Below are 14,819 nucleotides of genomic sequence, written 5' to 3'. Positions count from 1 at the left end.
TTTCTAAGTGCTGAAAAGGGCAATAACTTGGTAAATATGAAAGCCAGAGTTATGTAACTTGCCCAGATCATGTACTTTGTATTGATTAGTAAGTGTGTAAACTTAGAAGCCATTGGTACAGGTAGAACTTAAGACAAGAGGGCCATGATGGCCCTGAGGTCGCTCACCTGTATATAGCCCCCCCCCCGGCCCAATTTTTACCCATGGGCTTTTATTTGTTTATTTGAACAGACTTGGTAGACACCCATAAGAAGATGTTTCATGCAAAACATCTAAGTTCTAGCTCATTGGGTTTTTTAAAAGAAGATTTTTTAAGTTTTTACTATACACATAGAGTAAAAAACAATGACACCCCTCGGGCAGGGCCAGTTTTGACCCCTGGGCTTTTATTTGAACAAACTTTGTAGATATTTACTTAAAGATGTTTCATGCTTAATATCTAAACTCTAGTTATTTGGGTTTTTTCAAAGAAGATTTTTAAGTTTTTGTTATGTATATAAGGAAAATCAATGACCCCCCGGGGCGGGGCCAGTTTTGACCCCAGGGCTTTTATTTGAACATACTTGGTAGACACCCATTAGAACATGTCTCATGCTAAATATCTTAGCTCTAGCTCTTTGGGTTCTTTAAAAGAAGATCTTTAAGTTTTTACTATATGCATATAAGGAAAATCAATGACCCCTGGGGAGGGGCCAATTTGGACCCCAGGGGTTTTATTTGAAACAAACTTGGTAGACATTCACTAGAAGATGTTTCATGCCAAATATATAAGCTTTAGCTCTTACAGTTCTTTAAAAGAAGATTTTTTTAAGTTTTTACTATATGCATATAGGGAAAATCAATGACCCCCTGGGGCGGGGCCAATTTTGACCCCAGGGCTTTTATTTGAACAAACTTGGTAGACATTTACTAGAAGATGTTTTATGCCAAATATCTAAGCTCTAGCTCTTACGGTTCTTTAAAAAAAGATTTTTTAAGTTTAAACTATATGCATATAGGGAAAATCAATTACCCCCCAGGGCGGGGCCAATTTTGACCCCAGGGCTTTTATTTGAACAAACTTGGTAGACATTCACTAGAAGATGTTTCATGCCAAATATCTAAGCTCTAGCTCTTTGGGTTCTTTAAAAGAAGATTTTTTTAAGTTTTTACTTTATGCATATAGGGAAAATCAATGACCCCTGGGGCGGGGCCAATTTTGACCCCAGGGCTTTTATTTGAACAAACTTGGTAGACATTCACTAGAAGATGTTTCATGCCAAATATCTAAGCTCTAGCTCTTACAGTTCTTTAAAGGAAGATTTTTTAAGTGTTTACTATATGCATATAGGGAAAATCAATGACCCCCGGGGCGGGGCCAATTTTGACCCCAGGGCTTTTATTTTTGAACAAACTTGGTAGACACTCACTAGAAGATGTTCCATGCCAAAAATCTTAGCTCTAGCTCTTACAGTTCTTTAAAAGAAGATCTTTTAAGTTTTTACTATATGCATATAGGGAAAATCAATGACCCCGGGGGCGGGCCAATTTTGACCCAGGGCTTTTATTTGAACAAACTTGGTAGACACTCATTAGAAGATGTTTCATGCCAAATATCTAAGCTCTAGCTCTTAGGGTTGTTTAAAAGAAGATATTTAAAGATTTTTCTTTCGGTTGCCATGGCAACCAGAGTTCTGCATGGAATTAAATTCTTTGAACAATTTTTAAAGGTGACCACCAAAGGAACATTCCTGTGAAGTTTGGATGAAATTGGCTCAGTGGTTTATGAGGAGATGTCATTTAAAGCAAAAGTTTACGGACGGACGATGGACGGACGACGGACGGACGGACGGACGGACGCCGGACGAAAAGCGATCACAAAAGCTCACCCTGTCACTTTGTGACAGGTGAGCTAAAAAATCCAACTTGCTGTTCTAGGTTAACCTCGTACGGACAGACGGATTGACGGACAGACGGACGGTTCAATTACTATATGCCCGGGGGCATAAAAACTTTAACTTAAAAGTACAATTGTTGGTTTTTTACCTCCTTCTTGTGTATCAACAGATACACTGACATAGTTCTGATACAGTGAAAACAGGGATGTCCATTTACAGTTATATGTTGTATATGGCATGAGATTGTCTATCGTCAGTGTCATGACATCTTGTGTCACATCCACAGTTTCATCCTTCACCTTCACGTTACTCGGATTAAAACATTCGATCCTGTATTTATCCACACCTCCACTTGGTCGAGTAATGGTCAAGTCCATACTGCTCGCCAAAGGAGTAACAGAGACAATGGGTGCATTTGGCACTGAAATAAAACATTATTCTAATGTAATACAAAAATTTAATCAATTAAAAAACATCAATAAGTAACATATTAGTACAATTAAGAATTACGGAAAAAAAAGGAAACACACTTTGCATCAGTCAACTGTATTTCTCAGTCCAAATTTTTTTTACAGTTGACTTTAAAAATAACATTGCATTTTATTTATATAAATTGGCTTAGAAATATATCTTGACACTTGTTTACAGTAAAATTTTAAAAAATCTAATATAAAATTATTAATCTATACATAACATGATTTAATCAAGTTTCTTAAGTGAAGATGTTAACAAAAAAATAGCTGAATTTTATGAATGTAACATTGGTTTGTTTAGTCCAACTAAAAGACTTAGAAAGATAATTTTGTGACAAATCTAACAAATTTCCAAAATTCCAACAACTGTAAACTCACATGTTTGTGCCTGCAGTGATTTAATCTCACTTTTCTCCCCTCCACTCACTGTTTGTACTTTCACAGTGTAGAGAGTACCTGCATCAAGGGAGGTAAACTCTACCTGCTTGTTATCAGCAGCCTTTGGTTTACGGTGTACATCATTCAAAACAGTGAAAACTATTTCATCAAAATAATCATTGGAAATTTCTTCGTAGGAGATGATAAATGATGAGTTTGTTGGGATGGTCTCAAACTTAATAGCAATGTTGTTTACTGGTTCTGAAATAAAGAAAGAAAATATGACATGTTTTTTTTTCTAGATTTGTATGTATGAATGTACCCCTACCCCACCTCAATCCCTACCACTGGATGTGCAAAGAAAATATGTGACTGTTAAAACATAATACATTTAACACTGTAATAAAAACTATAATAGATATCATCTATGGACCACCAATTATTAAGCAGAAATATAATGAATAGAAACAGTATTACAATACAAGGCTGATATGACACAGGTTAGAGATTTGTAACCTACTGGTTGCCAGGCAACATGGGAAAAAAACTTCACACTCTTTGTAAACAATTTATCTATAGCCATATAGGAATTATTACAAAAACTTCTTTTAGATCAAAGATGAGATTAAAACAATCATATTTTTTTGCAGTAAAATCTTCTCTTTATAATTTTTCTGTTACCACAGATTTTTGAACTTTGACCTATGGAGTATCATGACCTCTGACCTGCCATGTATCAGTGGCCTTGACATGCGAGACTAAAAATAAAATTTTGTGTTTAGCTTACTGGTTACAGCAGGTGTAGAGACCGGGCTTGAGGTTTTCTCCTGGACAACTGCTTGCACAGCCATGTCATATTTGAAGCCTGGTACCAATCCATCTACTGTAGCTTCGACTATTTTTGCTGTAGCTGGACGAGGAACCGTCTGATTCACTTTGATTCCTGTGTTGTCAAAGTAACTGATGACCCAGTTTTCAACATAGGTGACGCTTGTTTTGTACAGCCATTGTAGGGTGACGGAGGTTGTTGATGTGTTCTCTGTTAAAACTGTGACCGACGGTGGGGGAAGTGGTGCTAAAATATAATACATTTCTCAATCTTCATTCAATATACGACAGAATAAACTTTTCAAAACAATTAAAATTTCTATATCTTGAAATATCTATATAACTTGTTTTAACTCTATGTAGACTAGTTATGTCAGTAGATCTGTCCCTTAGAAACGTGTGTCTTAAGTTTGAATCCATTCTATGCACTGATATAACTTTTACACTAATTGTACACAAAATTTTTATTAAAACTTAAACTTAAACTTACCTCCCCCTCCCTCCCAAAAAAAAAACAAACCAAATAAACAAACAAACAAAAAACAATGCCCATACAAGCACATGTAGAATAGTGCTCTTTATTCTCAAAATGCAAACAGTCGAGCTAAAAAATATAACACTTACGAACTGTGACATGTACAATCCTGACATTACTCCTGACTGAGTCCGACACCGCGTACACCTCAATCTCATATCTCTCTCCTGGCATTAAATCTGGCAAGGTCAAGTTAGTGCTCAAGGTCGAATTCTCTACCCATAATACATTTGGGTTTCTCAGACTGGGTCTATGTTTCACAACATAGTGACTGTGTATGCTCTCAGAAGGGGCAGACCAGTCTAAATCTATTACATCAGTACCAAGAATTGTGGCAGTTATATTTTCAACAGCCTTTGGTTCTGTAAATAAAAATTACAACTTTAAGAAGGCAATATATATATAAACCATGACAATAATTATAAAATTCTAAACAGAACATGCTGTATGTTTGCTGGCTGTGTGAACAAGTCAAAGAAACATATTAAATTAATGAATTATTGGTCCATGACAAACAATTGCACTGATATCTTTACCCTAACCATGCTTTAAAATACCTGTATCTGAAATGGACTTGTCCATAATATGTACTGACTGAATAGTGAATATCAATAATTGATCAATCATAATTACGATAGTCATTTGTGTGAAAAATCGTGCAATTTCAAATAAACTTGAAAAAATGAGCTACATGTCACTTTAATTCAAAGTGAAAGCAATTTAGTATCAAAATGCTATTACTTATATAATAACAAATGTCAGTAAATTACAATGTATTCAATATGACTGTAAGGATAACAGACTTGCATACTAGGTCTATACTAGTGACATACAATGTACTTAAGGTAGTCTTACTGTAATGCTTTCCCAGCCAAAACATCAGCCAATATCGTAATAAATCGGTCATTTCTGGAACATTATTTTTCGTAATCATCGGTATTCAATAATTTTTCATCGTTTGTAACCAGTATTATGTACAAAGCGATAAATGATTAGTAGTTGTTAATAATCTTATGCCCCAAAAATACGTTCTGGAAATAACCAATTCGCTACGACATTGGCCAATGTTAGAAATTTAGGCAGGAAAGCATTACAGTTAGACTAATTTAAGCATACTATACTTCACATTAGAATTTAAAAAATTCAAAAATCACATACTTGTAGTGCCATTAATTTCTTGTAGTGGTGAACCTGCACTCTCCCCTGAAACATTCTGCCACGCCTGAACTTTGACCTTGTATGTGCCCCCTGGGAAAAGGTCAGGAGTTGTGACACTATAATCAGACTGGTTCTCCACTGACTCTACAACTGGTAACTGGACTGGTACACCAGCAGGCATCTCTTGGTAAGTGACCTTTAATACAAGCAGGAATATAACATATCTATTTTTCAAGATTTTTCCCCCATGAAATTGTCACTTAAAAAAAAAGGTAGATAAATGGGCAGATAAATAAAGAATTTTTACCCTTACTGTGTGTGCTGGAATCACAAGTGTTTAGCCTTTGCCACCAGTATAAAGCCAGGCCAGACTGGACATATCTGTATATCTAAACGTTTGCAGTTGGATATTAAAATCCCTTAATCTTGAAATGGACAGTTTCAAATTCAAAAACAGGGCAAATCCATTACACAAATCAAGAAAGTAAGATCGGTAGGAAATTTTCTTTTTATAAATTCACTATCATTGAACTCTACATCTTTAAACTGAGGAGCCTCTCTGGCTTAGTGGTTAAGGTTGCTGACTTCAAACTACTTTCCCCTCACTGATGTGGGTTAGTATCCAACCAAAGACATTGGATTCTTTAATGTGAGGAAGTTATCCAGCTAGCTTAAGGAATGTTGCTGGTACTACTCATGTACTGGTTTTGTGCCTGAAATAATGCACAGAGGGGAATCTGAGGTCTTCCACCACCAGTAATGGTGTTAAGTAACAGTGTAAGTGTGATGTTAAACCGAACAAAACCCAATGTTTAAACTACCAATATATTATACATACTATGAATCCTGACTGTTTACTTGTACTTTGAATTTTCCAGGAAACCTTCAGACCAGCACCATGTGGCTCTACCATCAGATCCATCACTGGTAATGGGCCTATAAAATAAACATCACTAATATAAACCTGAAGAAGAGAACAAGATTCCTGAAACCGGTATATATAAATAAATTTAAAAAAACATCCCCAGATTTTGATGTGTTGTTCTTCACTACTTCTTTATATATTTTTTCCTAGTGTTAATAGAATGGGAATGAGCGATTAACCTAGAAACAACTAGGTAATTTATCATACAGCCTTTCCTGGTCTCCACATATGCAAAGCTTGCTTACACTCTATAATGTGTAAATATAAATTAATAAAATAAAATGCTATGTTAAACATAGGGTTACCTGTGATAACTGTAGTGGTCAGCCTTTCACTGTATACACCACTGGATACTGTCACCATAGAGATAGTGTAAAATTGACCAGGGGTCAAGCCAGATATCTTATATGACATATCTGTAATGTTACTGAAACAAACACAAAAATACAACTTGTCATCGGCATTGTGGCATACACTTATACATTTAAGTAATTCATTAGATATCAACAACAGATTATCGGCAAATTTACATTTAATCTTTTTCACTGCTGCATAAATAATCTTTACCACACTAAATATCTTAAATGGACTTTTCAATGTTTCAATCTGGACAAAGCCATTCATCATTTTAGGGAAAATTTGAAAAAAATAACTAAAAGAATAGCTTAGTTTTACAAAACCACTGGAACTATCATCAGTTTCTAATTCTTTCGATGATACATTACAAAATAACAAATAATTATAAATAAAATAATTAAATATACATATAACTATATCATAATTTACTCATAAAAAACTTAAAAGCAATTACCTGTTAAGAATAATAGGTGAGGTCACATGGGCTGGATCAACTGTAATCTCATAGGTATCAAATGAAGTGTTTGTGGGCGCGTCCCATACAATTGTCACCGAATCACTGTTCACCATACTTGCACGTAGACCACTAACAGCGGACGGATCTAAAAATATTCAAATAATAAAAGTCAATTTTAAGTATATTAATGAATTAATGACTCTAAAATTATGAATTCCTACCAGTCCTGTATCTGTAAAACTTATGAAAAAAAATCAGAACATTTAATTTGTTTCAAAGATTATGGTTTGTTCATAAAACTTAATTACATTATGTAATGTTTTCACCAAAACTTGAAATTTGAGTGAAAATTGAAAGAACCATGCATTTATAACCACTCGATCATTCAGAACAAGTCTTATTTGCTCAAAAACCCTTATGGGCACATTGTGTAACTAAGGGGCTCTGAATGTCATAATGATCTGCTACATAATGGTCTATTATATCACTTTCATTAGTGTTGTTTAAGCTTATCCTTATTATTATATTGCTATTCTTCAGACTTTACCAATGAAGCAAGACCTTACATCCCCTGCCCCTCCTTGTGTATTTCTTGTAAAAGAAGATACATCAGTTTTACTTTCAATGTTCAGTACACTTTTAAATCACACAGCTGTGACACAGACATACATGTAAACAACCTCAACATAACTAGCAGGATTCAAACCCGCGATAGTGTGGTGAGCAGGTGAATGTGTTGAGCAAGTGAATGGACGTCTGCAACTTTAACCACTAAGACACATTAACTTGCTCTTTAAACATTAAAGGGACTCCACTGTGGGTTTTTGACATTATGGGACCGGAAATAATAATTTAAATGTCCTTGTGACCAATAACTTTCAGATTGCTTAGTTTGTTTTTCTAGTATTCTATTTGTGAAAAATGACCGAAAACTGTAAAGCATTATAAAGCTTTCTCTCTTAGCGTGCTAATAGCATGAAAATATGATTTTCAATTTATTGCGGAGTATACTTCTTTATTATATTTGTTTCAATTGCCCCAGACTTAATCTATGTCAGAAATTCAAATTTTATAATATTTGGCTTTTGAACCTCAGTGGAGTTCCGTTAAAACACAAGACATTGTTCACATGCATACCAGGCCTGATCTTGAATAACTTAATTTCAATTGATAAATTAGCATAGCATTTTGTATAGCTTATCTTAAATAACCAAACATGCATAAAAAAAACAACTTTCATGCTTAAATATGACATTGTAATTATCACTTTCCATCTGAGTAATATACATTTAATACGTGTTTATATTTTCTTTGGCATTATTTACATTGTACTAGTAATCATAATAAGTGCATAGGTTGAAAAATTACTACTGGTTTATCATTTATATTAATTTCATGAATAACTTACTACATTTATAAAGAATTGTACTGCATTATGTTCATAGCCTTAACTGTGAAAAATTAATTTCAAAATATTGGGACTTTTAAATTATAAGAATAAGTTTGCCTTAAAATTATAATTGGCATTTACAAACCCAGAGCAAGATACACCCATTATATAAAATAAGGTATGGACAGGTTTAAGAGAAAATAAAAGGATTAAGTCATATTCTGCATGATTTAAAAATGCTGCACATCTTGATTGTAAGCATTTTAATTTATTTCAATAATGTATGAGCAGGAACATAAGGCCAGCCTCCACAAGCTTATTGCACAAATAAGGTTCTGATTAAACAAAAATAAACATTAGAGATAGTTACTAAGTAACAATTAGAAACACTAAGTAAAAAAAAAACATTCTTAGCTTTAAAACTAAACTTAAGCATGTGCTGTGTTTAGCTGTATTAGCATGATTCGACTTTTAAATGCTTTTTTTAAAACAAAATGTTGACAGTTTAAATAAACAATTTGATTTCATTGTATTTTAATACATGTCTTGATGCAAATTATTGTATCTCTTTCTTTATGTGATATGAGTTACAACCTTTTTGCAACAAACACTCATATAGTGAAAACCAGGATTAGAGATTTACCAGAACATTGTATCATTTTTGTTGTGGCTTTAAATGACATAATTCATTATCTACTGGTGAAAGAAAAAACTAAAGAATCCAAGTAAAATTATTGTATGATGTTTTTTACTAGCATATCTACATTATAGCCTATACTGTATAATAGAAGAAAGAAAGAAAATAATCTAGTTGTAAGTTCTAACAACGGCTGTCCGAAGGACAGTGAGCTCACTATTCTCAGTACTATAATGATAGTAAAACAAGAGACTGGAAACATGGAATTTTCTTATTTTAAAAATGTCTATAATTCTGTCAAAACCCATGTAAGTGTTATGGGCCTTGGACAGTGACCTCTTGTTACGTTTTCAAATAAGTGTATGAAATTTGACCCATTCCCTTCAGCAGTGATGGAGACACAAACTTTGTGACCATGCAAAAAATTATTCAAAGTGTGATGCTAACGCTGAGGTGAGTGCAAGTAAGCTCCCCCTATTCTTTGAATAGTCTGTTAGGCTAAAAATAGCATCGGCTATTATTTATAGCTGGCAAAAAATAAAAGCTCTGGCTAAAAAAAGAACAGATTCCTTGCTCACCTATGGTATAATCAGTAGATGTATCATAATATGATGTTTTTTGGTGTGTTTTTTTTCCCCAAATATGCACTATGCAATTTTTGATAAGGCTCAGTTAAATAATCTGCTAAATGTACTATTTTAATAAAAAAGATCAGCTACCCAAGTCTCTATTTCTACATCTAATTTCTTCCTAGAAAACTTGCTTTTTTACTAAACTAGTTTTTCTGTTTTTAAGTATAGGATAAAACACTGTGCATTTAAGTTTAGTAAAAAATGGCCTTGTTTTCCTATCACTTATAATGCGCCTTTAAATCTATATTGAATTCCAAGACATACATATATATCTTAATCTGTTTTTATTTTCCTAGCATGCAATGATTTGAGATATTTTGTTGATAAAATATTCTTCTTTTTTTCTTGTGTAAACTATTTTTAATCTACCATCCCTTTCCACATGTTCCAAGCTAAATTATTAACAAACAGTATATCCTTCCATATTTATTCAAGTACATGTACATTATTGAAACAAACAAAATAGTAAATAAAACACCCATTACCCAAGCCTTAAAAATCAAAAAGCAAGCTCTAATGCATGAGATTTCCTGATTGTTGGATTAAACTGTTCTAAATATAGAACAAAATAACAGTAAAATTCTAAATATAGAAACAAATTCTAAATATAGAAACAAAGAACAGAGAGTATATGGTTATACAGTGTCCAATACCACATCTTACCTTCAACGTCTACAGAATTTAAAAGTTTCAAAGTTAGATATGAGAAAGAAAAGATCCATTTCCTGTAATATCATGTTAAAATCTGAGCACCAAATGTTTGTTAGTTAGAGAACTTGTTACGTATGAAAAGTGGAAAAAAAGAAATGATGTTTACTAAAAAACCATGTCGCTATTGAAATCTTATCAAATTCAAACATATTCAATATCAACCATATACCACACCTGTATATGGTGTATTTATTTATGCCCTGACACAATTATTTTAACTAGGTCAAGGACAAATATACCTGTTGCATAAATACCCATCCATATGAAAGCACTTTTTCAACATCTACACTGGTCATTTTATAAATAATCATGACCTTAATTTGGCTATTTTAAGTGTATGCATTAAATATTACAGCCTTTATATATAGGTAGTTTGGTGATATCTTATTATTTCATTTAAATTTGTACATGTAACACACTCCTGTTATAAGTTTCTTATAAGTAATCAAGACACCTAATTAGAAGAAATATTCATAAATTGCAAATGTTCTCCGCTCCCATCCCATATCTGTTATTATAGCAATGGTATGGTGAATGTTTCTAAAATCTGACCTTGAAGGTCAAGGTCATTTACAGGTCAATGAGGAAAAATAATATTCGAAAGTCCAGTGACATGATATGTTTTATCAATCTGATTTACAGACAGTGTGATCTGCTATTCTAAGTGCTTGACAGTAAATAAGGCCCATGTCAGGTAACATAAAACTATAGGGCCAGTGATAATCATGCAAGATATCAAAGAGAACAAGTGTGTGAAGTTTCAACCCATCCCCTTCAAAAGTTTTGGATATATCAACTTGCAAGTAAAAACTCAATGAGTGTGATGACGAAAAAAAACAATCAACTGATATGTTGAAATAAGGAGCTTTTAGTGAGGATTCAATAACAACTTGAACAATTTAGCTACCTTGGTCATTGTCAATCATCCTTTCAAAAATTTGAAATAAATAAGTTTGACCCATATCCATTACTTAAAAAGAATCAAAATTATTTAAAAGTCATATACTAGTACATGTATAACAGAAGTTCAGGACTTACTTGTTGTAAAAGTTGATGTGATTGGTTCACTGTACATTCCTGCAGACTGTGACTCAATTTTTAGAACATACTGAGTTCCTGGAACCAGTCCATAAAATGTGTAACTCAATGTTTTGTCAGTCAGTTCTACAACTTTTGAATCCACATCATATGTCAAGGTCAGACGGTAGCCATCCAGATTACCAAATGCTGCCTTCCAGTCAACTTTGACCTCTGACCCACTTACAACTTGCACACTTGCATCAGTAGGTTTATTTGGTACTGTAATATTGAATATGGGGAAAACATTTATAGTAAAGCAACATTTATAAATAGAACCATAATCTGTCTTAATCACATGAAAAGATTACGCATTAGGAAAGTTAATTGTTTAGTTATGAACTTTAAAGAAAACTTTCTATACTGTACAGATTATTAATGTAGAACCCGCAACCTTTAGGGTAGTTAATTGTTTAGTTATGAACTTTAAAGAAAACTTTCAATACTGTACAAGGCCATTAAGGAAGAACCCATCATATTTAGGGAAACTATGGCTCTATAGTTCTGGCTGTCTTTGATTCAACTTAGTGTGTCCCAGCCAAACTGGGTTGAAAACCATAAAGAACACAGTCACAAGACAATTGTTGCTTATATAAATTTTATATTAATATTATAACCTAGTTAAAACTACAAATTTTGGCAGTGATAAAGAAATTGCCTATACAAATGTACAACCAGTATTGAACCAGCCCATCCTAGCTGGATGTTTGTATAGTCTAACCAGACTCCGCTGTGTTGGCTTCTTACATGTATTTATTCTAGAACAGTTCTGTTCTGTATTTATAAGTTATATTTATGGGGATATCTCTTTGCATCTTAGCGTGACAATGAACAGTTCCGACTTCTAAGCAGGCTATTCCATTAAGTCAATGAACAAAATAAAGTGAAATAACAATTCAAATAAATGTTTTTTCTTGAACTATAATTGAAACACACAGATGCGTTATATGGTAGTCTAGTGGTTAAGGTGTCTGCCTCTCAAACCCCAGAGACCATGGCTTTGAACCCTACTCGGATCATGACCATGTTTCTTCATATGACACCAGTACTGGTTGGTTCCAGGAAGCGGACTAGAAAGTTATTAATGTAAGTTGCAAGAACTTGTTTCGCTATCAAACTAAAATAAATATGTTTAAATTTAACACATACATGTTCTAAAGGTATTGTTGACAGGTTCACTCTCTTTGTATGCAAGTTTGGTTACCAAGGAGACCGTGTACCCTCGTCCTGGTGCAAGATTTGTGAAGGTGTAGTTGAATACGTCTGCTGCTAGTGTACTGAAATTAAATTATATATACATGTAGTTTCTCTTTTATAATGATAAAATTCTACATCATAAATTATGAGTGAGATATAAATAATATCAATCAATGTTTATCACTCACGATTTACAAATCACTCTAGAAAATGCAAGATTTTAAAGGAACTCCACTGTGGTCCAAAAGCCTAAAAACATAAAAATTGTATTCCTTACAAAAAACACCTGGAGCACTTAAAACAGAAAGATATGCAATTGATCATTCAGAAAAATATTCTGAAAGAAAATTAAAAATTGTATATTTGTGTTATTTTTTGATTGGTTAAATAGTAATATATTTATATAAAAAGCTAATGTGGACTTTAAAAGGAGTAGATTATAAAAGAGAAAAAATATTAATTTAGTTTAACTTACATTGGGAATGAAGTATTTTCTGGTTTCGGGTCGATGTTAATGATGAAATTATCATAGTTGGCAGTACTATTGATGGTCCAATACACAATGAAGGAATCTGTACTAGTGTCCTGATATATGTTGTTAGTTAAACTGTCAACTTGAACTGGGTCTGAAATATTGAAAGTGAATAAGCATATAATTATTCAGCCTGTAAAAGCTACCAAGCTACTAGCAATTGTTATTTCTATATGCAACCAGAGATAAATAGTAAATTCATTATTTATAATTTTTTAAATAATTATCTTTTAAAACAACTGATTACAAAACATTTACAACAAAAATCTTAAATTTTCTACTCTAGATACAATTTTAAAACCATAATTTGCAGACAATCTTAAGTAAAGGTGGTGGACTGGTGGTTAACATGCCTGCCTTTCAACCCAGGGACAAGGAGTTCAAGCCCTATTTGGGTAACCTCATATGATCCCAGTTAAAATTTAGTTCCAAGGCATGTACCTGTTAGGTGTTTATATAAGCTATAAGTATTCTTCCAAATCAATAATAATTTAAATATATTAAAACAAAGTATCTTGATTCATACAACAAAGTTAAGAGTCTAAAGAATTGTGACAGCTTACGTGTATAAAATGTTTTCTTCACGGCTGGACTAGTCTCGTATCCAGTCGAAACAATGATGCTTATATTATACTGTGAACCAGCGTGTAGATTAGTTAACGGTAACTCCAGCTTGTCACCCGTCAACTCCCATGTCATTGAACCATACTGGCTCATGACATGTATAATGTAATGGCGAAAATCAAAGTCTAAATTATCCGGTAATGTCCAAGTCAGATGTATAGATGAGTCATTACTAAGGATTTCATCGAGACCTATCACTGGTAACGGAACTGAAATGAAACATAATTGTTGTAAATACATTACAAATAACTCTTCAAATCGCCAATAGATTATAACTGATAAAACCTTTATTTTGATATAAAATATATGTACAATCATATACTTACATACTTAATATAAATGAAATTTAATGAAGTCTTTCAATCATAATGGTGGAGCAATACACAGATAAACAGTCCAAATAAAAAATGTTAAACCCTTATGTTCCAAATATACCTTCTGCAGACACTGAATAAACAAGTTCAGATAAGAGAAACTTAAATATCAATGCTAAACATTTTCTATCAGATATCATTGGCAATATAGTATCCAAGATGCCATAATTTGATGTACATACACTAAGTAAACAAAATGTGTATATGTAATAGAAAGAGCATTGAAATACGAGGCTATCTGAGTTGTACGAAGGGGCATGACTGTCATCACAATATTAAACCCCAGAAAAAAATAACCAATGTACAAGCATTTAAATATGACTTTTCTATTGCTATCTCTGTCTATGTCTCAATAAGTAAACCACAGAAAAAATGATCCAATCAAGGAGCATGCCCTAGGGACAGACAGTGAGTGTGAAAAACTAATACCTACACTTCAGTGCATGACTGTATTGGTATACAATTTAACTCTTGAGATGTTTTCAATAGTAAAGTCTCCAAAATATGATACAATATACACATATATCTTAAGAAACGATTCTCTTATTCTATAATTTAATTTAAAATTCTATTAATAGTAATTTTGCACAAAAGTCCCCAGTACATCTAAATTCCTTAACAAATCAAGCAACGTAATGGCAAAATAACTTTAATCAA

At 33.0% G+C, this 14,819-nt stretch overlaps 1 protein-coding gene across 5 annotated transcripts in view; it reads right to left on the bottom strand.

Moving 5' to 3' along the window:
- LOC132717631 (tyrosine-protein phosphatase 10D-like) overlaps positions 1 to 14,819 on the bottom strand; it is a 64,770-nt gene that overhangs the window by 31,148 nt on the left and 18,803 nt on the right. For all 5 annotated transcript variants that reach the window (XM_060701144.1, XM_060701141.1, XM_060701142.1 and 2 more), the window contains exons 6-17: positions 13,728 to 13,997; positions 13,108 to 13,258; positions 12,585 to 12,712; positions 11,397 to 11,657; positions 6,986 to 7,133; positions 6,480 to 6,601; positions 6,088 to 6,185; positions 5,250 to 5,445; positions 4,181 to 4,453; positions 3,516 to 3,803; positions 2,729 to 2,989; positions 2,026 to 2,298 (exon numbers count right to left, since the gene is read on the bottom strand). In XM_060701144.1, the coding sequence (XP_060557127.1) occupies positions 2,026 to 2,298; positions 2,729 to 2,989; positions 3,516 to 3,803; positions 4,181 to 4,453; positions 5,250 to 5,445; positions 6,088 to 6,185; positions 6,480 to 6,601; positions 6,986 to 7,133; positions 11,397 to 11,657; positions 12,585 to 12,712; positions 13,108 to 13,258; positions 13,728 to 13,997 (2,469 nt within the window). The remainder of the gene's footprint in view (positions 1 to 2,025; positions 2,299 to 2,728; positions 2,990 to 3,515; positions 3,804 to 4,180; positions 4,454 to 5,249; positions 5,446 to 6,087; positions 6,186 to 6,479; positions 6,602 to 6,985; positions 7,134 to 11,396; positions 11,658 to 12,584; positions 12,713 to 13,107; positions 13,259 to 13,727; positions 13,998 to 14,819) is intronic.

This window comes from Ruditapes philippinarum, unplaced genomic scaffold (genome assembly GCF_026571515.1).
Source record: "Ruditapes philippinarum isolate M1 unplaced genomic scaffold, ASM2657151v2 ctg4399_1_1_1_1, whole genome shotgun sequence".
Lineage (NCBI taxonomy): Eukaryota > Metazoa > Mollusca > Bivalvia > Venerida > Veneridae > Ruditapes > Ruditapes philippinarum.
This window is presented reverse-complemented; position numbering and strand designations above follow the sequence as displayed.